The 25481-nt window shown below is 40.0% G+C and overlaps 1 protein-coding gene across 8 annotated transcripts in view; it reads right to left on the reverse strand.

Annotated features, from left to right (window-relative positions):
* kmt2d (lysine (K)-specific methyltransferase 2D) overlaps positions 1 to 25481 on the reverse strand; it is a 248665-nt gene that overhangs the window by 179089 nt on the left and 44095 nt on the right. For 6 of the 8 annotated variants that reach the window (XM_060821036.1, XM_060821034.1, XM_060821032.1 and 3 more), the window contains exons 1-2: positions 19321 to 19532; positions 7797 to 7885 (exon numbers count right to left, since the gene is read on the reverse strand). In XM_060821036.1, coding sequence (XP_060677019.1) covers positions 7797 to 7845 — 49 coding nt within the window. In that variant the 5' untranslated portion in view covers positions 7846 to 7885; positions 19321 to 19532. Of the gene's footprint in view, positions 1 to 7796; positions 7886 to 19320; positions 19533 to 25481 lie in introns of those variants that run through there. The other 2 variants (XM_060821028.1, XM_060821029.1) reach the window with 1 other exon arrangement.

Raw genomic sequence — 25481 nt, forward strand, 5'->3', positions numbered from 1 at the left:
CCTACCTCTGACATCCCCCCTAAACCTTCCTCCAATCACCTTAAAATTATGCCCCCTCTTGATAAACATTTCCATCATGGAAAAATGTCTCTGGCTATCCACTCTATCTATGCCTCTCAACAGCTTGTACACCTCTATCAAGTCACCTCTCATCCTTCTTCACTCCCATGAGAAGAGCCATAACTCCCTCAACTTTTCTTCATAAGACAAGTCCTCCAGTCCAGGCAGCATCCCTGGTAAATCTCCTCTGCATCCTCTGTAAAGTTTCCACCTCCTCCCTATCATAAGGCAACCAGAACTGAACACAATATTCCAAGTGTGGTCTAACCCAGGCTCAAAAGTGTGGTCTAACCTGCAGCCTAACCTTACAGCTCTTAAACTCAATCCCCCTGCTCATGTCTGCCAACACACCATACGCTTCCTTATCAACTTGGTGGGAAGTTTGAGGGATCTATGGACATGGACCTCAAGATCCCTCTGTTTCTCCACACTGCCTGTTTCTCCTGTCTTTAACTCTGTATTCTGCATTCAAATTTGGCCTTCCAAAGTGAATCACTTCATACAATTGCCCATGTTCATTCACTTTGGTTATTTCCCACAGTCAGTGTACCTTTAAGAGACATGCTCACCATCTCATTGCCGTAGCAGAGAAACTGACTGGTGGGTATAAAGGTCTCTGAGGCAATCTTACTTGGGATCACTTGAAACATGACACGTTATTAAAAGCGCATTGCTCTTTGTAACCAAATAGCTCAATATCAGACCAGACACTTGTTCCTTTCAATGCAATGTTTGTGCATATTACTGAGCTCTAACAAATGTCATTTTGGTTCTTAAAAAGTAATTTAATCAAATTTCAGTCTCTGGTCCAAGTTACACAATCTTCTCAACTGCAACAATGCAGATGTTCCATATGATCTCAAAACCCTGGATCAAAATAAAAATTGGCGGGGGGGGGGGGGGGGGGGGGGGGGGGAACCAACCAAGGTTCTCACTTATAACAACTGCTTAGTACGCATTTGTGCTGGACTGCATATGTATAGATACTACATGAGTACACAACTCGTTAAGTAGCTTATCAATGTTCACTGACTCAGTTCAAACAAGGAGAATGGCCACTTAAGGAACATGTGAATACAAGGGGTTATCAGCTTCTATTGAATCTCATCTAAAAGTCACTTCTTAGGTGAGGGTCAAAAAGAAATTTGCATGATATCAAATTGGCACAGAAAAATGTTAGGATGTTGAAGCATTTATTAGGAGCCAATTTGGAGCCCAATCTTAGAGGTCATGCTGAGCCTATCAATGCTTTGGTTAAGGTACTGTATACAATTCTGGTCACAGCAACGCAAATGGCCAATCAGTACAGGAATGAATAATTAAGAAAAGATGACATCTCTTGGAAATGTATGAGATAGTAAACTCAAATGAAGGCAATCCTACTGAACTCAATGATGGAGTCATATCAAAAAGTGATGGCAGGTCTTGGGCGAAGGAGAGAGTGCACCATGATCTTAAATCATAAAGAGGTGACTTTGATTGGGGCTTAGAGGGCAGAAACCCAACCAGAAAACCAAACAGGAACTTTAGTCCTGGTTGGAGGTGAAGAAAGGAACACCAGCATTGTGACAATAGTAGCAAAGATAGAGAAGTCAAGGATGGAACCTTTTCAGAGCGAGGTGATAATGACAGGTTTGACAGTCATTGAGAGAAAACTATTCACAAGGTCAGTTAGCATGAAACCCAGGAATGAAAACTGAGGAATTACCACTTTGTGTCTCATGGATAAAATACATTTAGGGGAATAACAGAAACTGGAGGAAACTGAAAATTCAGAAATAGGGTGAGAGAAGCTTTGACTTGATGAGCAAAGGGTAGGACAGGAAGTAGAGGCAGATGAATGGCAAGTGTCCATCTTAAATTAATGAGATACTCAAACTTATTGTTAGCGAAAATGGACAGGACAGGAGTTCAAGAAGCAGTTAGTAATGCAGAACGACGCTGGAATAAATGTGTTTTAAAAAACAGCAAGACGAGGTGGGGGGGGGGGGGGGGGGGGGGGTCGGGGGTTGGTGTAGTCCAGCAAGATGCAGTGTTGAGCTGCAGATACGTTTGAGTTTGCACTGCTGACAGCATATGACAGATGTCACACGGTGGGGGGTGGGGGCAGAGGAGATGGAGACAGGACGACAGCAAGTGGCAAGGAAGAATACCAAACGTAGTCAAAACAGTCTCCTCCAAGATCAAGAATGTGAGAGTTGAGGCTAAGAAGTAACAGTCAAGTGAGGGCTATGCATACAATTAAGGAGAGTTCACAGGAAGACAAGGCAGCAGTGAAATCACAGAAGAGAGGGTGAATAGATATAGACAGAGCAGAAGGTGGATATTTTTGATGCATCCCTATCTTTTTAGGACACAAACACATTTACCATGAGATTTTGTAGCAAAGTAGTCTGTGAACAGTACTATTATTACCATCAACTTAAAAGATATCCAGAGCAGTTAGCTCAAATTTTGACTGTGGAGCACAGTAGAGAAGAAAAAGCAGAGCACTCAAACAGCACAGGCTTGAAATGATTGACACCAAAAGCTATACCCAAATTTTCTCTGGTCCTAATGATTGCATACATTCATCCTGAAATGCAACACCGAGAAGGGCCTTCCAAATTAGACAATTCAAATGGCAAGATTTTTAGTGTGTTAAATAGGCCATGTGAAACTCCAACTGGAGTCATATATCACGATTTGGACAAACCAAAATTTGCTAGCACTTACTCGGGAGCCTTTAGAGAGCAAAAGCAAGAGCTTTCCTAAGCAGCAGTGAGTATAGAGGCACAGATGAGGGTGGTTCAGAAGTTAAAAATAGCAAGTTATTTAGACAAGGCAGGCAAGAACAAGTCAGAGAACACAGTAACTTTGAAGAATTAAACTGAATTTATTTCAATGCAAGGGGTCACAAATGCAAGGCAGACGAGCTTAGGACATGGTTGGGAACATGAGACCGGATATCACAGCTACTACGGAAACGTGGCTCAGAGATGGACAGGACCGGCAGCTCGATGTTCCGAGGTTTAGATGCCATAGAAAGGATAGAAAAGGAGGCAAGACAGGAAGGGGAGTGGTGTTTTTGCTTAGGGGAAACATCACTGCTGTACTTACAAGGATATTTGTGAGGGATCATCCAGTGAAGCTATATGGTTGGAATTCCGAAATAAGAAGGGGATGATCACCTTCATGGGATTGTACAATAGCCCTCCCCACCCCCAAACAATCAGCAGAAAACTGAGGACTAAATATGTGGAGAGATCTCAGATATTTGCATGTGCAATAGGGCGATAGTAGCAGGGTATTTTACTTTTCCAAACATAAGACTTGGACTACCATAGTGTTAAGGGCTTGGATGGGGATAAATTTGTTACCTGTTGAAGAAATTCTTAATCAATATGTAGATGTACCTACCAGAGCAAGAGCAAAACCTAACCTTCCCCTGGGAAATAAGGCAGGTCAGTAAGTGGAGGAGCACTTTAGGACTAGTGATCATAAGTTGATTAGTTTTAAAAGTTAAAGTTCTAAATTGGAGGAAGGCCAATTTTGACAGTATAAGATAGGAACTTTCATAAGTTGACTGGGGGAAGACTGATTGCAGGGATGACTGGCAAGTCAAAGACTTTGAAATGTGTGATAACAAGTTCAGAGGTAGTATGTTCCCATTAGTGAAGATTAAGGATGGTAGGAGTAGGGAGCAATGGATGAATAAGATAGTGAGGCTCTCGTCAAAAATAAGGAGGAAGCAGTGTCAAGTGTAGCCAACTGGGATCAAATGGGATCTTGAAGGGTATAAAGGGGGGTAAGGGCAATCCTAATTGGAAAATTAGGAGAGCAAAAAGGGGAAATGAGATAGCCTTGGCAGATAAGATTAAGGATAATGCAAAGAGATTCCACAAGTAGATTAAGAGCAAAAGAGCAACTTGGTAGAAAATAGGGCTGCTTAAAGTGATTGTGGAACCACAGGAAATGGAAGAGATACTAAACGAATATTTCATGTCAGTATTTACAGCAGAGACAGACATGGAGGCTAGGAAATTCAGGGAAATAAATAATGATGTCTTGAAAACAGTCCACATTACAGAAGAGGTGGTGCTGGAGGTCTTAAAACACAAAGGTGGATAAATCTCCAGGACCCGATCAGGCGTATGCCAGGATGTTGTAGGAGGCAAGGGAAGAAATTGCTGGGCCACTAACAAAGATATTTGTATCACCTACAGCCACAGGCGAGGTGCCGGGAAGGATGGCTGATGTTGGGCTTCCAGAACAAGCCTGGGAACAATAGAACGGTGAGTCTGACATCTGTGGTGGGTAAGTTGTTGGAGGGGATTTTGAGAGATAGTATTTACATGCCCTTGGAGAGGCAAGGACTGATTAGGAATAGTCAGTATGGCTTGGTGCGTGGGGAATCACTAACTTGACTGAGTTTTTTTTCAGGGCATGACCAAGAAGGTAGATGATGACAAAGTGGTAGTTGTTGTCAACTTGGACTTTACTAAAGCCTTCAACACGGTTCCATGTGGTAGACTGGTTAGTAAAGTTAGATCACATGGGATTCAAGGAGAGCTTGACAATTCAATACAAAATTGGCTTGATGGAAGGAGACAGGGGATGGTGATGGAGGGTTGTATTTGGGACTGGAGGCCTGTGACCTGCAGTGTTCCGCAGGGATTTGTACTGGGTCCACTGTTGTTGCCATTTATATAAACGATTTGGAAGAGAATATAGGAAACATGGTTAATAAGTTTGCAGATGACACCAAAATGGGTGGTATAGTCGACAGTGAAGGTGGTTATCTAAGATTACAAAGGGATTTTGATTAATTGGGCCAATAGGCTGAAGAGTAGCAGATGGAGTTTAATTTGGATAAATGCAAGATGTTGCATTTTGGTAAAATCAACAAGGGCAGGATTTACACAGTTAATGGTAGGGCCCTGGGTAGTGTAGTCTAACAGAGACACCTAGGGGTTCAGGTACATAGTTCGTTGAAAGTTGCACCATAGGTAGACAGGTTAAAGCGGCGTTTAGCACATAAGTCTTCATTGCTCACACCAGGGCCTATAAGACGTGGGACATCATGCTACAGCTGTACAGGGCGTGAGGCCTCTTCTGGAGTACTGTGTACAGTTCTGGTCGCCCTGCTATAGGAAGGATATTATTAAATTGGACAGGGTGCAGAAAAGATTTACCAGGATGTTACTGGGACTGGAGGGTTTGTGTTCTAGGGAGAGGCTGGACAGGGTGGGACCTTTTTCTCCCCTGGAATATAGGAGGTTGAGAGCTATAAAATCATGAGGGGCATATATAAAGGTGAAAAGCAGAAAAAGTCTTTTTCCTAGGTTAGGACAGTTCAAAACTAGAGGGCATATTTTTACAGTGACAGGAGAACGATTTAAAAGGGTCCTGAGGGGCAACTCTTTCACACAGAGGGTGGCTCATATGTAAAATGAGCTGCCAGAGGAAGTGGCAGAGGAGAGTACAATTGCAATATTTTAAAGACATTTGGACAGATACATGAATAGGAAAGGTTTAGAGGGATAAGGGCCAAAACACAGGTAAACGGGACTAATTTAGTTTAGGAAACTTGGTCGGCATGGATGAGTTGAACTGAAGGGTCTGCTTCCATACTGTATGACTCTGACTCTATGACAGTACGCACAGGAGATAAATCAACGAAGCAGCCAGCTCTTCAAGAGTCGGTGATAAAAAAAAGTGGGCTAACTGGTCCCCTTTGGTGCTACAATGGCTTTCGGAGTCTACGCTAGCATTTGTGCTTTATTTGAAAACATTTAGCGAACAGGTTTAGCAATTAAAACTTTGTGAACACTAACACAGCGATATTGAGCCACCTTCTGAAGGAGAACAATCGTGTGCAAGCATTGATAAAATGAATAACAGAAGCAAGCTTAAATATGAATTATCCTTGTGTTGAATATAAGGCAAATGAGAGCCAGAGATACACTGTTCCAAGTCAAGTGGGAGAAGCAAGCTGAACAGAATGGAAGGACAGGGAATGCAACAGGATGAGGGACATTTGAGATCATGTGTGAACAAGCAGCAGACCAGTTGGTGATGATTATGGAAAAGAGAGATCAGTCCAGAGTGTATTAATGCCAGAACATCACTCAGCTCTGTTGAAAGCTAAACTAAGAAAACCAGACAAAAATGATGAACTGAGTTCATGGTCTGAAGTTCCTCATTCTTAAATTGTGTCCCCTAATTCCAAAGTAGAAACATCCTCTCAGAAGCCAACCTGTCAAGTCCCCTCAGGATCTTACATGTTTCAGTATGATAATCTCATTGTTCTAAACTGCAATGGGTACATGCCCAACTGTTCAACCTTTCTTAAGTCCTCTATCCCAGGAATGAGTCAAGTGAACCTTCTCTGAACTGCGAACACAATCATATCCTTTTTGAATAAGGAGACCAAAACAGTAAACAGTACTCCAGACATGGTCTCACTGAGGCCTTGTACAGTTGCAGTCAAACTTTCCCTACTTTTATATTCCACTCTCCTTATAATAAACAGCATCCTATTTGCCTTCCTAATACATCACAGGAAGGTTTACAAAAGAAAGAATTCAGAATCCTAAAGGTAACAGCTTGCAATTACTACAAGTTACAGCTTAGTATGCATTTATTAAAATGTTCAGCATTTGCCACTATAGATTACTGTGCAGTACAACTTTCACACTACAAAAGCATCCATGTGATGGTATTTCAACAGGAGGAGCCCAAAATGATAGTTTCAATCTTTCCAGTGCTTAGCTTAAGGTAAAACTGACTTTCTAAAGCTGCAGAGAACACAGATCCTGTAGATAAAATGTCACTTCAAAAGAAGGATTTCTTGAACCTAGATCTGCTTAGCTGTTGATCAGTTGAATATAGGCTGGCAGAGAAATGTCTTTAGCAGTTCTATGCAGGTCAACAAACAATTTTGAAGTACAGAAATGACTGACCACAATATAGTTATAAGATGTTTTAATGGCTAATTTCAGTGCACCTTCAAAAGGATACAAAATTCACACGTGACCCAGACTTTCCTCCAGTCAGGAGCCATTCTAATTGAGGCTGAAAATGTGTTGCTGGTCAAAGCACAGCAGGCCAGGCAGCATCTCAGGAATAGAGAATTTGACGTTTCGAGCATAAGCCCTTCATCAGGAAACTGATGAAGGGCTTATGCTCGAAACGTCAAATTCTCTATTCCTGAGATGCTGCCTGGCCTGCTGTGCTTTGACCAGCAACACATTTTCAGCTGTGATCTCCAGCATCTACAGACCTCATTTTTTACTAGCCATTCTAATTGGACAGGATAGAAAAGCCACTCAAAGTCATACAAAACAAAGTGAACCACGTTTCATGATATTAACTTTATGCTACACATTAGTGTGAAAGGCCTTTGGCTATTCAAAAGAGGCTGAAAGACAAATCATACAATTACGTTTTTTTTTTGCAAGCACACATGGGGGAGGGCCCAAAAGCAAGGGGAGCAGGAAATAGATTGAAAGGGAGGGAATATGAGAGAATACACAACTGAATGTCAGAGCATTAAAACAAAAAGGAAAGTGAGAGGTAGTGGTGAAAAAGGCAGAGTAATCAGCGCACATAGGAATGCTATCAGATACACTGCAAAACAGTATTTCAATACTAATGCTGCTAAGTGGTCAGGTTTTCACTGACAAACAAAGCACACCAGGACTAGTACAGAATGAGCACACACACAAACACCTAACACCAACAGTAAACCAGACCTGTGGCATTTGTGCAATTATCTTCATTACTTGATTCCATTCCATCCATGCTGCACTTTTTCCAGAATCCACACCCCTTACTGAAGCACCTGAAAAATAAATTAGGAGACAGTGTTTTTGCATAGAAACAGAAAGTGTATGCTTAAAAAAACAAAAAGATACTATGCTGGCATTGTGCTTTGAATTGGGGTGGGGTGGAGGGGATGAACCACACTGTTTCCCTCACAAATGAACATGCCCAGGGCTTCATACCCTTAATGTACAATTCTCATACCAACCTTTACCAATCAAATGTACTGCACATTGAGCAATGTTTATCAAAGATCCCTGAAAATAGCCAAATACCAGGATCGAATAACTATGCTACCAAAAAAACAAATTATTTTTATTTTAGCTTTCAATACATTACACAACAGGATTAGGTAGTTCAGCCTTCAAGCCTGTCATGGTTGATCCATAACTTAACTCCACCAGCCAGTCCTGGGTAGCTACTAACAAGTTAGGAGGAAGAGATTGTATTACTATTCAGTTAATGTTAAGAGTCACTACAAGTTTCATAAATCCGCTGTGAGAATTAAAAAAGAAAAAGGTAATAGATTCAAATTGGAGAAGCCCACTAATATTACATTATATGCTAATATTACAAATATTGCTAACACAAGTCAGCAAGATGCTTTGTTTCTCACCTTGTCAGTTCAAGAAGGGAACTTGCCCGAACTAGGTGGAGGGTTTGCAAATTATATCTTTTTAAAAGGAGGAAAATCAACCCATTCCATCATTTAACTAGATCCTAGCTTATCAGTGACAACTAACAAGGAAACATAGAAAACAGGTGGAGTAGGCCATTCAACCCTGCACCACCATTCAATATCATGGCTGATCATGCAATATCAGTACCCCACTCCTACTTTCTCTCTATACCCTTGACCACTTTAGCCGCAAGGGCCACATCCAGCTCGATCTTGAAAACATCTAACCAATCAGCCCCAACAGCTTACTATGGAAGAGAATTGCACAGGTTTACAACGGAGTGAAAAAAATATTCCTCATCGCGGTCCTGAATGGCTTACCCTTATTCTCAGACTGTGACCCCTAGTTCAGGACTTCCACAACACTGAGAACATTCTTCCTGCATCTAGTCTGTCCAGTCCCATCAGGATTTTATGTTTCTATGAGATCTGCCCTCATTCTTCTAAATTCAAGTGAGTACAGGCCCAGTCAATCTAGTTTATCTTCATATGTCAGTCCTGCCATCCTGGGAATCAGTCTGGTAACCCTTCACTGGACTCCCTCAACAACAAGATTAGGCGGCCAAAACTGCACACAATACTCAAGGAGTGGCCTCACCAAGGCCCTGTATAATTGTGGCTAGACATCCCTACTCCTATACTCAAATCCTCTTGCAATGAAGGCCAGCATGCCATTAGCTTTCCTCACTGCCTGCTCCAGCTGCATACCAATCTTCACAACTGTTCCACTATGACACCCAGGTCTTGTTGCACCTCACCATTCAAATAATAATCTGCCTTCCTGTGTTTGCCAAAAAGGATAATCTCACACTAATCCACATTATATTGCATTTACCAAATATTTGCCCACTCAGTCAGCCTGTTCAATTCACCCTGCAGCCTTTTAGCATCCTCCTCACAGTAGACACTGCCACTCAGCTTTGTGTCTTCTGCAAATTGAGATATTACATTCAATTCTTTTGGCCAAATCATTAATGCATATTGTGAACAGCTCGAGTCCCCACACCAAACCCGGTGGTACCCTAGCTGTCACTGCTTACCACTGTGAAAAGGACCCATTTATTCCAACTCTCTGTTTCCTGTTTGGCAAACAGTTCTCTATCCACATAAATACATGACCTTCAAAACCATGAGCTTTAATTTTGCTTACTAATCTCATGTGGGATCTTGTCAAAAGCCTTTCAAAAGTCCAGATACACAACATTCACTGATTCACCCTTGACAACTCTACTAGTCACATCCCCAAAGAATGAGATTTGTCAAGTATGATTTCCTTTTAGTGAATCCATGCTGACTTGGAGTGATTCTGTCAGCGCTTTCTAAATACCCAGTTATTACATCCTTAATAATTGACTCCATCGAACTCCCTGCTCTCTGCCAGCAGGAGGATCACCATCCAAATCCTTTCAGGCACCTTCCCCCAGCCCGAGGGGACCCATCTTGAAAGTCACCGTGGCTTCCAACTAAACCATGGAACTATTTGCAGCTCAGCAACTCCCAAAGAGTTTCCAGGAACAGCAACATCTCTACATGCCCTTCATCAATCTGACCAAGGCTTTTGACTCAATCAAGATGCGCTATGGAATGTCCTGTCAAAGGCCAACTTTCCAGTGAAATTCATCAACATTCTCAGTCCCCAACACAAGATTTTGACAATAGTCCTTCCCAGCAGTAAAAATGACAGAATCCTTGAGGTCAAGATAGAGGTCAGGCAGGAATCTGTCGTCACTCCCACCCTTTTCTCCATCTTCATTACTACCATTCTCCATCCTGTCATCACTTCCCAGCAGTGTGGACGTTTTTCCATCCATAGACACTTTCGACCTCAAGCACTTGCAACCAAGAAAATTACACTAACCTCACTTGCTGAACTTTAGCATGTGGATGACAAGGTGAACTGCGCTCTCTTGGAAGAGAGTCTTCAAGCCCCACTTAATGCCTACACAGGAGCATACCAAAGAAATGGCCGTGGCCTCAACATGACCCATCCCAACTTAAAACCCATTAAGATCAATAAAGAAATCCTCCCAAATGCAGAACATTTCCCTTACCAGCTACATCTCAAATTAAGGTTGATATCAATGCAGAGATTCAACATTGCACCCAACCTGTGAGCATCACCTTCAGATACCCCAAGGGTTAGAGTCTTTGATAACTGTGACATCTGTTCTGAGATGAAAATCCTGGTGTATAAATCCTACCAACTTTTGTATATATCTCTGAAACGAGAACCTAATGCCATCTCAAGACCCTTGAGAAGTACCAATGTTGCTTAAGAAGATTCTCCACATCAGCTGGGACGATATTAGAGAGGTGGTGGCGCTGGATGTCTTAAAATGTATACAAGGTGGATAAATCCCCAGGACCTGATCAGGTGTACCCTAGAACTCTGTGGGAAGTTAGGAAAGGGCATGTGAGGTGCTGGAAGACTGGAGTTTAGCTAACATGGTTCCACTATTTAAGAAAGGTGGTAAGGAAAAGCTAGGGAACCCACAACAGCGAGCCTGACATTATTGGTGGCAGGTTGTTAGAGAGAAGCCTGAAGACTTACATGTATTTGGAAAGGCAAGGACTGATTAAGGATAGTCAACATAGCTTCGTGCGTGGGAAATCAAGTCTCACAAACTTGATTGTGTTTTTTAAATAAGTAACAAAGAGGATTGATGAGGGCAGAGCACTGGCTGTGATCTATATGGACTTCAGTAAGACATTCGACAAGGTTCCCAATGGGAGACTGGTTTACAAGGTTAAATCTCATGGAATACAAGGAGAACTAGCCTTTTGAATACAGAACTGGCTAGAAGGTAGAAGTCAGAGGGTGGTGATGGAGGGTTGCCTTTCAGACTAGAAGCCTGTGAACAGTGGTGTTCCACAAGGATCAGTGCTGGGTCCACTGTTTTTCATCATTTATGTAAATGATTGGATGTGAACATAGGAGGTTTAGTAAGTTTGTAGAGGACACCAAAGTTGGAGGTGTAATGGACAGTGAAGGTTATCTTAGAGTACAATGGGATTTGATCAGATGGGCCAATGGGCTGAGGACTGGCAGATGAAGTTTAGTTTAGATAAATGTGAGGTGCTGCGTTATGGAAAGGCAAATCACAGTAGGACTTATACACTTAATGGTAAGGTCCTGGGGAGTGTTGCTGAACAAAGAGACCTTGGAGTGCAGGTTCATAGCTCCTTGAAAGTAGAGTCGCAGATCGATAGGATTGTGAAGGCAGTGTTTAGTATGCTTGCCTTTATTGGTCAGAGTATCGAGTATAGGAGTTGGGAGATCATGCGGTGACTGTACAGGACATTGATTAGACCAGTTTTGGAATATTGTGCACAATTCTGGTCTCCCTCCTATAGGACAGATGTTGCGAAACTTTAAAAGGGTTCAGAAATAATTCACAAGGATGTTGCCATGGTTGGAGGATTTGAGCTATAGGGGAGACTGAATAGGCGGGTGCTGTTTTCCCTGGAGCATTGGAGGCTGAGGGGTTACCATATAGAAGTTTATAAAATCACGGATAGGGTAAATAGACAAGGTATCTTCCCTGGAGTGGGGAAGTCCAGAACTAGAGGGCATAGGTTTAGGGGGAGAGTGGAAAAACTTAAAAGGATCTAAGGGACAACATTTTCACGCAGAGGGTGGTGCATGTACAGAATGAGCTGCCAGAGGAAGTGGTGGAGGCTGGTACAATTACAACATTTAAAAGGCACCTGGATGGGTACATGAATAAGAAGGGTTTATAGGAATATGGGCCAAGTGCTGGCAAATGGGACTAGATTAGGTTAGAACATTTGGTCAGCATGGATGAGTTGGATCAAAGGATCTGTTTCCGTGTTTTACATCTCTATGACAAACATTAACTATATCAGTGTCCTTGAAGCAGCTAATAGAACCAGCATCAAAACCACAATCATCCGAGACCAATTGCACTGGGTTGGCCATGTGCGTAGGATGCCCAAGTTTGAACTACAAAAGCAAATCTTTCGCGCTCGGCTCAAGGAAGGGTCTTGAGCGAGAGGACAATAAAAGAAACATTTCAAAATCATGAGGAAGGCTTCTCTCTCAAGAAATGCAAGGCATCAATGGTAGACCCTCGTTCAGAAGAAATCGACGAAGTAAACTCCCATACAAAGGGACACAATTCTTTGGAGAACTCCACTAGGCAAGAGAAAGTACAAATAAAATGGAACCAGAGAAAGGAATGCCAATGATCTTAAAGCCATGGACCATTCCCACCTCCCAGAAATACTGCCAAATGTGATACAACTGACCTGTATTTTAACTCCATGGTTCTATATCCTTGAATACCTTTACCCAACAAAATTAGCAGTTTTGCAATATTCGAATAATCAAACCTCAATCTTTTTTGGGCAAAGAGATCCAAAGTTCCACTTACCTTGTGTGTGAAGTAGCACTTACTGAACAGATTAGCTCTGATTTTAAAGACTCTCCCATTCCTGACACTCCTAACCAGAGGAAATTGTTCTGTACATTATCAAATGCTTTCATCACCCTCAACACCTCCAATCAAATCACATTTAACCTCCTATATACAAATGAATGCACGATAAAGTATGTGCAACTAGGTCCTCACACATGTCAATAGATTGCCAAAATTCCATGTGCTTGCACTTGTGGGTGTGGAACCTCAACACTTTAGTCCATATAAAGTCCCTCAACACTTCCCAAGCAGATCACTATTTAATTTTCCTGCCAATCTTCCATAGTGTCATAGTCATAGAGATATACAGCATGGAAACAGACCCTTTGGTCCAACCTGCCAGCACCTGGCCCATATCCCTCCAAACCCTTCCTATTCATATCCTCATCCAGATGCCTTTAAAGTGTTGTAATTGCACTAGTCTCCACCACTTCCTCTGACAGCCATACACGTACCACCCTCTGTGTGAAAAGGTTGCCCCTTAGGTCTCTTTTATATCTTTGGGGCAACATGGTAGCGCAGTGGCCAGCACTGCTACCTCACAGCACCAAGGACCTGGGTTCAAGTCCCACCTCGGGCAACTGTCTGTGTGGAGTTTGAACACTCGCCCCCAGTGTCTGCATGGGTTTCCTCCAGGTGCTCCAGCCTCCTCCCACGATCCAAAGATGTGCAGGTCAGGTGAATTGGCCATGCTAAATTGCCCATAGTGTTAGATATGTTAGTCAGGGGTAAACCTAGATTAAATACAACATCTTCCATAGTATCAAGCAGAAAATAGACCACTATGCAACCATAGAGTGCTAATTCAACATTCGTATTTGGAGGTGTTCAAACATTCCGAAAAGATTCAAAAGTAAAGGAAATGGCAAATAACCAGATTTGGTGTCCTAACGTGGTCGTAGTTTTTGACCAAAATTTCACATTATGTAACTGTAACAAGACAAGAAAGGGGATTTGCTTAGTTTCATCTATCCTTGAAAAAAATTCTCAAATATTTATACTCACTTGTGTGATGTACAAGAGTTCAGGAATAATGTAACAATTTGTAAAGCTGTGTTTATTAACCTAATCACCAACCCACCCCTACCATATTCAAATTTCATGCCAAATGAGACACTGTTCTCACACAAACTAATTTTTCGGGTGGTATGTTGTTTATGGAGCGAGTCAATCTGGAAACTGAATGTAGCTTTGTGGCAGCAACGTAGATGGAAACCAAAGCCATGCAACAAGAGCCAAACCAAAGCACCTTTTGAAAATACATTCAGTCACCCGCGTCATTATTGTGGGATTATTTTCTGAACTTCAGGTGCCGAAGACTTCACACTACAGTACAGGATGAGGCAGTGACACCAAAGTTTTAGCAGGGCAGTAAGGATACTACAAAAGGATCGGAACAAACATCTCCAGCAGAAGGCATATTTACTAAAGTACAACATTACAGCAATTAATGGAGGGGCTAGAAGTGACCTGAAATTGGTAAACTCAACACCTGGTCAGTGCAAAGTGCAAAGTAATTCAATAAATAGAATACTAAATTACATTGCCACATCAACGCACACTTAAGGCTGTCATGCTGGAACGCTACAGCACTCTGGTCATGTCATCTATCAATTGCTGCAGTTAGTTCCAATCATAAAGACAAAAGGGAAACATTCAAGTCCAGACAGTGGAAGAGAACAGTCACAAGGCTGATCCCAAGCATTAGAATTGTATTAAAACTGATGCATTCAATGGAATAAAAAAGAAAGCTATCTTTTCAAAATTAAATGTAGGATAAGGGAAGAGAAGTACAAACTAGCAAAAGTCAATTGAGCATGGTTAGGAAGAATCTCTCACAATCAAATAACTGGAAGAGTCTTCCAAGTAGGGCAGTGAAGCACAAAGTCAGATCAGTTAGATGGCATGATGATAGCAGACTGTAGACTTTTCAGGTAGAATAAGTTAGATATGTCAAGTGATTTAGTGAATCTACACTTTCTAATGCTCTGCATCACAACATTTTAGTATGCTTACGTTGACTTCAGAAAGCTCAGAGTTGGTTGATATAACTGACCAATCAACTGGTACAATCATTGCTGGTTTTAAAAACTGGCCTTTCATAAATCATAACCATTGTGTAAAAAGGCTCAGATTAACTTTTTTATTTAGGTTAATTTTATTTGGGCAAGTGCACTTGATTCGAAACAGGAGAAATTAACAGATTTAGCGAGTTATTTTTACTGTTAATACTACAAAACTTACTCAATTAAAATCAGAGAAAAATCAATCCTAATCGCCAGATTACATTATCTTGGAAAATTCAAATCATTAATTCATTCAGTCCTGCTGGCTGGTCCATTATTTCACTTGTACCAAACTACAGTTAATTTTCCACAATGCAAAAATTGTTCCAGCAGACTCTGGACATGATTACAACTTCTGGACAAATACAACTTGGAAACATTTCTGCACAATATATGGTGTCCTGCGTGTGCAAATGGCAGATGGCATTGCTTAGTTCTTACATAGAGTTACATAGAATCCCAACAGTGTGGAAACAGGCCCTATTACACTACATTTCCCCTGACTAATGCACCAAGCCTGCACATCCATGGACACTATGGGCGATTTAGCATGGCCAATTCAGCTAACCTGCACATGTTTGAACTGTAGGAGGAAACTGGAGCACCCAGAGGAAACCCACAGACACGGGGAGAACGTGCAAACTCCATACAGACAGTCACCCAAGGCTGGGATCAAACCCCGGTCCCTGGCACTGTGAGGCATCAATGCTAACAACTAAGCCACCATGCCGCCCGGAGCTTCAAGGTTTATAGTTTTTTTTATAAAAAAAAAGGTGTAACTGATAGGCAACGCGCAAGAAACAAAAATGTGTGTTAAAATTGTTTTAATTGATGAAAGAGGGCAAAATATGAAAAATAAAGACGACTTTGCATTGATCCAAATTTTGATGGATACATATTAGTCAGGAAAACAGAAATCAAGATAACAGAACTAAAACTACATATCAAAAACAGAATAGTCTAAATAATTTAGTTATTAAATTTGCATGCAGGGAGTTTATTTCCTCGGTTCATTATTTGCAGGAAAACTTGAAATTTGTTTTATGCTCACATTTCAAATGTAGCTACAAATAAGTAAGCAGGAAAATTTCTCCCAATACAGCTCTTCACATGCAGTTTACAGTGAAGCCCTGGACTGCAGTAAAATTAAAAAAGTGACATCAACGGCTGGTCATGAAACTGGGAAACGGTTTGAAAATGATCTTCTACTGAAGCTGATACAAAACATCTTAAGGAAATGCACTGTCTCAGTCTAAAGTAATAAAACCTTCTTCTGCTAATTCATACCAGGTGCAAGTGAAAATAAGTATTAGGGTAACAGACATAAAAAAGCTTCTCAAAGTTCCCTGCATTTTCAGCTCCATTCTGAATCAATGTATATACTTGAAAAAAAATGTGATGCGTGCAATAATGGTACAGGAGGTTTGGACAAGTATTTCACCTTTAGGGTTTCAGTTCAAATGTAGTCAAGAATGATTGGACCAAAGTCCATTTCTCTACTGGCTGCAAGAGACCTACATTAAATGAATTTCAGCAGAATTACACGAGGCAAATGTCTGCACAAAGTTTTTGATGATCCAACACCAACTTGCAAACTCACTTAAAGATCACAAGGGCAGCTGGAAGTTAATGTAAACATTACACCAGCATAGTTAGGATTGTTTGGAGGTCGGCATGAAACTGCTTAATCCAAACACAAATTCACAAAAGGCAAAAGCAACAGTTAATATAACTACAATGACATCTCACCATTTTATGAACATAAAAATAAACTTATGCATTGGAATATTTTGCAAGGACTTCAGAAAAGGGCACAAAGCTTTTTTAAAATCCTATTCAACATGTTAAATTAGGGAATAAATTTGATAACATTTCACTGAAACTGATGCATTATAAAGTATGCACACACAAGTATAAATATAGAAAACTGTGTTTTCTCCAACCAAAAACATTAACTTTACCTAGAGGAAGTCATTTAAGAAGAACGCATCTGATGCAAAAATAAATTGTAAATCCTGATAATTTAACAAATAAATGAATATCATGGGCAGTTACAGAGGAAAGATAGGACTAAGCTTCCAAACACTATCTTTGTTTGCAATGTACGTATTTTTCAACCTGACAGTCAACTGTAGTACGCATTCAAACAAGGCAAGTTTAGTCTGCAACAAGTAAATCCAGCACAAATATGCCAGCTCCACTGAAATGGCCTTTTGCATTATACTGTGCAGATATTAAAGCACTTCAAGCAACCAAGTGAACTCCTACTGCTTCATCATTAATTCACCACAAAAGGATTAGAATTTACACAAATACATTAATAAATAAAAGACTTCAACTCCCAAATCTATAACATTTCAGAAAAATTCTCGCCAGAGGGGCAAAAAATGTTCATACTCCCCATTTATAGCTTTTGCATTTATGATTTACTATAAAAGTCACAGACATTAAAAAAAATCAAAAAAGTGACCTTGGTCTTTGCACCTCTTGAATCAAAGTGCTAATAAGTAGCACACACCATATATTTTAACCAGATAGCCTATAGTTATCTAACATATAGGTTCAGCAGTACACAGTCCTGTATAGCACTAGAATTGGAAAAGAAACACAGGTTAAGTTTATATTTGCAGGAATATGCTCTATCCTCATAATGGTGCACGCTCCAATTTAAGGGAAACATATGGTTCCTATGCATTTGTGGTTGTCAAGTTTGATATCTTATTGCACTAATTCCCATTATTTTGCAATGTTACATTTTAATCATACCATAAGCAGACAGCAACAGCACAGCCAAAATTAATACCAAATTTACTCAAATGATATTTTAAAAATTAAATCCACATTTAATAAAGTCTGTTAACTGCAATATAAAATCTGAGTTTGTGCAAATTCATGCAATTTTCAGCAATTCATAGACTTAGTCACACAGCACGGAAATAAACTCTTCGGTCCAAACAGTCTTTACGGACCATAATCCCAAACAAAACTAGGCCCACCTGCCTGTGCTTGGCCCATATCCCTCCAAATATTTATGTACTTTTCCAAATATATTTTAAACGTTGTAACTGTACCTGCATCCACCACTTCCTCTAGAAATTCATTCCATACACAAACTATGTCAAAAACAGTTGCCTCTCACGTCTTTTAAATCTTTCTCCTTTCACCTTAAGATATGTCCCCTCGGGATTTCCTGCCTTCACCTTATCTATACCCCTCATGATTTTATAAACGTCTATAAAAGGTCACCTCTCAAACTCCTATGTTCCAGTGTAAAAAAAAGTCCCAGCCTATTGTGATAACACAAACCGTCCATTCCCGGCAACATCTTTGGAAACCTTTTCTGAACCCTTTTCAGCTTAATACTATCCTTCCTATAAAATAGCAACCAGAACTGGACACAGTACTTCAGCTTCAGAACAGGATGAAATATGTTTACATTCAAGTGAAAGCGTCACGCAACATCTGCACACGTTGTTGGAAGTAAATCCAAACACCACCGCAGGATAATTATTTTCAATGAGGTCCAAAGGCCACTTTTCTCATCAAGAGAAAAAGCAGAATTCCCTTTGAACGCGGAACTATTTTCATATACAACACAAATCTTATTTCGACACTTGAGAAAATACTGGATGTAAAAATTCACACTGCGGTATTTCCAATGCAGCTAAAATTCCAATTTGTACCAAAGTCAATTTTAAATCAGACAATGATGAGAAGCCATCGAAAATAAAATTCCGTTTACCGACGAAAAAAAAGCAGTTCACGTCAGCGAACACTGCACAGCGTGCAACATTGTACCGTCCCCATACAAAACTCCTCGCTCTCGCACACGACACGGCTTTTGCCGCCACAAAAATAAGCCCACTATTTAAACGACTCTCACAATACAATACTGCATTTCCGTGCAAAATCCATCACACGAAACTACTCTTGAAGATACAAGTAAAACAGTAATCATTTCTAAAGCACAATCAGTTCAAATTGCAATTACTAAAACAAAAAGGTCACACAAAAGTAGCTGCCCCGACCTTATTTGGTTTCGTGAGGACCAAGACGAAATAATTAAAACTCTTGAGCGACTCAGGACTTCCTTGCTTTTTCGGAAGCAAATTCTCAGATTTTACAACATGAAAATTTAACTCGATTAACCGAATGACAATGTTCCGAGCTAAATTCTCTACACAATGTTTTTAAAAACAATTTATATTGCTTTGCGTCTAGCAAACTACAGATATGTCGAGCTATAATTAAAACCAAAGGAGGAAAATACCTTATTACATGTCCTATACCTCCCACACCTCGCAAATCCAGACAGAAATTCCCCACTGCATGGCTGATCCCATTCCGTGTACAAATCGCTTTATGACCGACATTGGCCTCGGGCAGCAGGCTCCTGCTTGGGCCCCGGCCACTCCTCACTATCTCCGGGTTCGGTCTTTCTGCTTCCTGTTACAAAGTAGTCACAAACATTCAACAAATTTCAAATGGGGAGTGGGCGGTAAGGAAACTGCCGAGCCGACCAAAACAGACAAGAAAATAAGAAACTGAGAAAAGCAAAAGTGAAGAGAACCAAAAACATCCACTGGAGCGACGGAAACGTCATCACTTCCGTTCCGGTGAGAAACAGTAACCCCCAAACACCAGTTCCAGTTTAAGCAAGGATTCCAACAAAAAAATGTTATTGATTTTTAAAAAATACAAAAGGTGCGGACGTCTTTGTGATCGTAAACTTCATCGCTTAATTTCACAACAGACCTCGCAGAAACACGTTGCGACACATTAATGAATTAAAAGGTCGAGTTCCGACAAGAAATCCATCCATTCCAGACTAGAATTGGAGGGGTCCTTGGGCACATGCCGAAATTATTTAAACATACTAAGCCACCCTTTCGACGAAGATCTATTCTACTATCTCAATGAAACTTAAAAAAAATCATGCGGAAGCTTATAATGCACAAAAAAGTGTAAATAAAATCAAAGTAGAACACATGTCGATGGACTAAAACGCTAGGGACACAAAAGCATCTCGTACCAGCGAAACAAAAGGACCGATTAGAAACGGTAGCTCAAGTCTCAGAGGAAACTGTAGTTCCCATTTCCAAAAGCTATTTTATATTCATATCTAAAATAGAAAGAAAATCTCGATTGTAGGCAGAAAATGCCCATCACAAATAATTCTTATTAATGTCGATTTAAACCATTACTGCACTTTAAGATTTTTTTCTATATCCAATTATGAAGTCATACCAGACGCGAAACGTTAACTTAAATTTCTCTCTCCACAGTTACTGCAAGACCTGCTGAGTTTCCCCAGCATGTTCTGTTTGTTTCCATTTTCCTATCTCCTATCAGCGTTGCAAGTCATAGTACCTAAAAGCAGCAAGTAGAAACGCAATGTCAATATCAATTTGTTTCACTCGTGTTCAAATATATAGTATCCTTGGTAATCTTACCAGCAAGTAACTTGAAAGCATGAAATTCCTACAATATTTGATAAGATTTACTTCTACACAGAATCGTCGACATAGAACCAAATAATCTACATCCTCCAATCAAGCCAAATTTCTCAGCTAAACCAGTCCGTTTCTACCTTAACTCAGCTGCTTTTGTTATCTTCAGACACAACCATTCCAACGATTTCTTGGCTTACTTCCATCCATTCCCCCACCCCACCCATCTCCTCTTCCTCCTCTAAGGTAAGGCCATGATTTTAAAAGTCTCAATTTCACATCTGAATACCTTCATGGTCTAAATTTTCTAACTTCCATCAGCCTTTCAATTCTGTATCCCTTCAACTCCTGTGCAAACCCCTACCTTCCTTCATCCCATTACTGGGGGCTATGCCTTCAGTCAAATGAGCCAGAAGTTGTACAATGATCTCCTTAAACCTTAGCCCTTCTGCTACACACGTGCACTCTCCCTTCTTCAAGGCCCACTTTAAAGTCTAACTCTTGGACCAAAGTTCGGATCATCCATCCTGACATTTTGTTCTTTAACTGTGTATCATATTTTGTCTGATTACATTCCTGGGAAGGCCTTCAAGACATTTTACCAAGTTATAAAATTCAAATAAATTAAATCAGTCACACGATTTATCCACACTTCCCAGATGTCAACACAAAATGAATCTAAGATGGTTATATACTTCGGAACACAATAACAAGCGGATAAACTTAAAGTGAATTTGCATTTCATCATATTTTTATTATAAAATCTCATGAACACATATTGTGCTTTCAAATTACTGCACTTCAAAAATCAAGCCTTAACCCAGAACTGCTTTTTACTGCAGTATTAAATGCTGTTCAGTTTGACCACCCAGCTGCTTCCTCTTCCTCAGCACTGTGGGTTTTTATTGGGACATTTATCCAACTGCCACATAAAAACCCTCACTACACTTAAATCATTCTACTTTAGATCTGCCTTTTAGTTTGGTGCCTCAAAAACTGATTTATTAAAGCTTTTTGAATAAGTAACTTGCGCTGTGGATAAGGGGGACCCACGAGAGGTATTGTGCTTTGATTTCCAGAAGACATTTGGTAAGGTTGTCAAAGGCTATTAGAAAACAAAAACTCAGTGTAGGAATTAACATATTTGCTTGGGAAGAAGATTGGCTAGCTAACAGGAAACAAAGAATAGGAATAAATGGAACTTTTTCAGGCTAGCAGGATGTCATGAGCAATGTGCCACGAGGGTCAGGACTAGGGCCTCAACTCTTCCCAATTTATGTAAACGATCTGGATGAAGGTACAAAAATACACTAGCTAAATTTGCCAATCACACAAAAACAGACAGGAAAGTGAGTTGTGAAGAGGACATAAGGAGCCCACAAAGGAATCTTGATACATTGAGTGAGTCGGTGAAGATCTGGAAAATAGGTTACAATGCAGGAAATTGGGATATTATCCATTTTGGCAGAAAGAATAAAAATTAAGCATATTATCTAAACGGTGAGAGGTTGAAGAGCCCTAAGATGCAAAAAGGATCTGGGTGTCGTAAATCACATAAGATTAATGCGTAGGTGCGGCAAGTTATCAGGAAAGTCAATAGGATGTTATGTTTTACTGCAAGGGGAACTGAATGCAAGACGAGAGACGTTATGCTTCAGTTATATAAAGCATTAGTGAGATCGCATCTGGACTTAGGGATGGATGTTAATGCGTTGGAAGTAGTTCAGAGATAATTTACTGGACCAATACCTGAAACAAGTGGATTATCTTCTGAGAAAAGGCTAACCAAGCATGGCCTGTGTCCTCTGGCGTTTAGAAGAGTCATAGAGATGTACAGAACAGAAACAGACCCTTTGGTTCAACTCACCCATGTCGACCAGATATCCTAAATTAATCTGGTCCCATTTGCCAGCACTTTGCCCATATCCCTCTCAACCTTTCAAATTCATGTATCCATCTAGATGCCTTTTAAATGTTGTAATTGTACCAGCCTCCACCATTTCCTCTGGCAACTCATTCCATACACGCATCACCCTCTGCATGAAAAAGTTGCCCTTTAGGACACTGTTAAATTTTTCCCTTTTCAACTTAAACCTATGCCCTCCAGTTCTGGATTCCCCCAACCCATGGAAAAGACCTTGTCTATTTAAAGTCAAAGGTGATTTCAGTTAAACATATAAAATCCTGAGGGAACCTGAATGGGTGGATGTCAAAAGAATATTTCCTCTTGTGGGAGAATTTAGAAGGGGTCATACTTTAAAAATAAGAGGTTGCCCATTTACCACAGATGAGATTTTATTTTTCCCCTCTGAGGGTTGAATGTCTTTGGAATTCCATCCCTCAAAAAGGCAGTGGATGCAGAATCTTTCAATATTTTGAAAGGCAGAGGTAAATAGGTTCTTGGTTACCAAAAAAGTGAAAGATTTCTGGGGGTATGCAGGATTGTCAAGAGTGGAAGTTAAAATCAGATCAGTCATGATCTTTTTGAATGACTAGCAATTTCAAAAGGTCAAATGGCCTACTCGTGCTCCTCGTTTGTATACATTGGAGGCCAAACCCTGATTATCTATCAATCAAATTACAGCTTGAAACTAGCACATTCTTGTACCAAAGGTTGGAGACGGAGGGACGAAGGAAGGCAGACAAAGAGAGGGAGAGACACTGGAGGAGTTTCAAACTATTACTCTCCACTCTGCATAACTTGACTTCTGGCTGTAATGTTTTTGGCATGCATTTTGTTTAAACCTTTTAAAGCTAAAAAATATCTATGTCCATATTTGTCATGGGACATAAGCGTAAAATCGTCACTGTAATTGCCCAATCTAGGCAATAGGTTCCCACAAACCAATATTTTAATTTTAAAAACGATTTCTTTTGCCATTTCTCCTCTCAGTAATTCAATTGTAAACCATTTACTTTTTGGTCTTTGTCGGACCTGACTGATCAAAAATTACTGAACTGCCCATGAACCATTTTGGGATGTCCTAAGTACATAAAAAACAAACTCTTTCTTCCTTTTCAGCTGCATGACAGTTGAACAAAGAGGGATTGAACAGGTAGTTTAAAGGGGTCAGGATCAGGCAGCAGTGGAATGTGAGGGGGTGATAGGAATTGAAAGGTGGTAGGAAGATGAAGGAAGGTGAAGGAATGTGTTGGGACAAGGGGAATTGGTGGAAGAGAAACTATGGAAAAGCTTTGGGAATGGGAAGAAGAAACCACTGGCAATTTTTAATCCACTTAATAAATGCAACTGGTGACTCATTTCCCTGCCAGTCAAACCAAATGATGAAAACAAAAATAGAAGAAAATCGAAAGGAAAACAAAATTAAATTATGGGACAGAAAATATTTTTCAAAAGCAATACTAAGAGACCAGATGCATGCCATATCTGACCATATTCTTTAACTAATGGTGTACAACCCCACAAATCATTTTACTTCAAGCATTCAAATCTGTCCAGTCAGCTCCAAGCAATTCCTGTGGCATTTACTATATTAACTGGATTCACACCTTGCCATATCATCCACAATACCTGTAGATGGCACTCTAATTTGCAAAATCTGAAATAATTTTTCATGTCACATGACTATCACTGTCCATTTGAAGTCTTTTCCTGAAAGATTTTCTAGTATCTGCAAAGCTTAGCAGCAATAGTATAATCCTTCCAACATTGATGAGGTCTGAATGTGCAGAAATAGACCTTCCCACCTTGTGATGCTTATTGTTCTGCAATTCAAGTAATGTTAATCACAGTCTTCACATTTAATGTCTCTATCCAACAGAATGCTGAAGATTGCCTCTCTGTCCCCCAAATCCATTAGTGTATATATTTGTTAAAAGTATCACTTCAGGCCTGCATTGTTGGTCACAGTTCATTTGCCACTTTGCAAATTTTACAGAGAACGTACCAAATAATTTAAAAAAAAATCGAGATGCAGGAATGACCAAACAAAAATTGGCTAATCAGAGAAAAAGGGCAAAAGGAACCAAATTAAATCACTCAAAATACTTATTAAAATATTTTGCTATCACCTCATCTTACTAAATTATGCATGTAATGCTAAAAACAAAAATTTACATATATAATGTAAATGTTATAATGTTAACATTTGTGTTACCTACCTGCCTTTGGATTGAAATATTTTCCAGCAAAACCCTGTCTCTCAAGCAGAAACCCAAACTAGATTCCGGGGCTTACACGAGCAGTCACTCTAGCAGTTGAAATGAAGGGAATTAACAGAGCACAACTGAAAATATATCAGTATAGTTCTCTGCAAGCCACTTATACATATTTCTCAAGATGCGCTTCCATATTGCCTCTTTCTAAGAATGATGACCACCAGCACAATTTGGAGTGGGGAGGCAGATAACACATTGGTTCTTTAATAAAATTAACAGCAAAACTGACAATTCACAGATCATACTAAACATTATTTCTTCAAGCCCTGCCACTAACCAGTAATGAAAATGGTATGAGGAATAACAGCCAATAAACTAAATGAAGGTAACTTAAAATTCTGCATCAGCATCATCTTTATAAGTAACTGACAGGAGAAATTAAGCAATTAGTTACATTTTAACAGCTGTTTACAGCTGCAACAATTGCAGGTTACATACTTGCACAAATAAAGCTGTACGTGAGAACAAAATCATTGACAAATATAAAACAAAAATACTTTCTAGTATCCAAAAACACTACTTCTTGAGTACATCACTTACAAAAGGTTTTTCAAATCTGAAGCAGCATCTGATTTATTGTAATCAAAGCAAATGGAAATCGGCTAGTAATTAATTACAATTCCTCACTTCATCACCTACAGACATTATTCTGATAACATCTGAACATAAGATAAAGGATATACTACACATTTTAGAAACAGGAACAATGTTTTCAGTTAGCTGATCTGGGGCCACATTTCATGTACCACATACTCTATATTTATCAAGTCTAATTCCAACTCTTTTACTATGGTGCACTTCT

Source organism: Hemiscyllium ocellatum, chromosome X (genome assembly GCF_020745735.1).
Source record: "Hemiscyllium ocellatum isolate sHemOce1 chromosome X, sHemOce1.pat.X.cur, whole genome shotgun sequence".
NCBI classification, from domain to species: Eukaryota; Metazoa; Chordata; class Chondrichthyes; order Orectolobiformes; family Hemiscylliidae; genus Hemiscyllium; species Hemiscyllium ocellatum.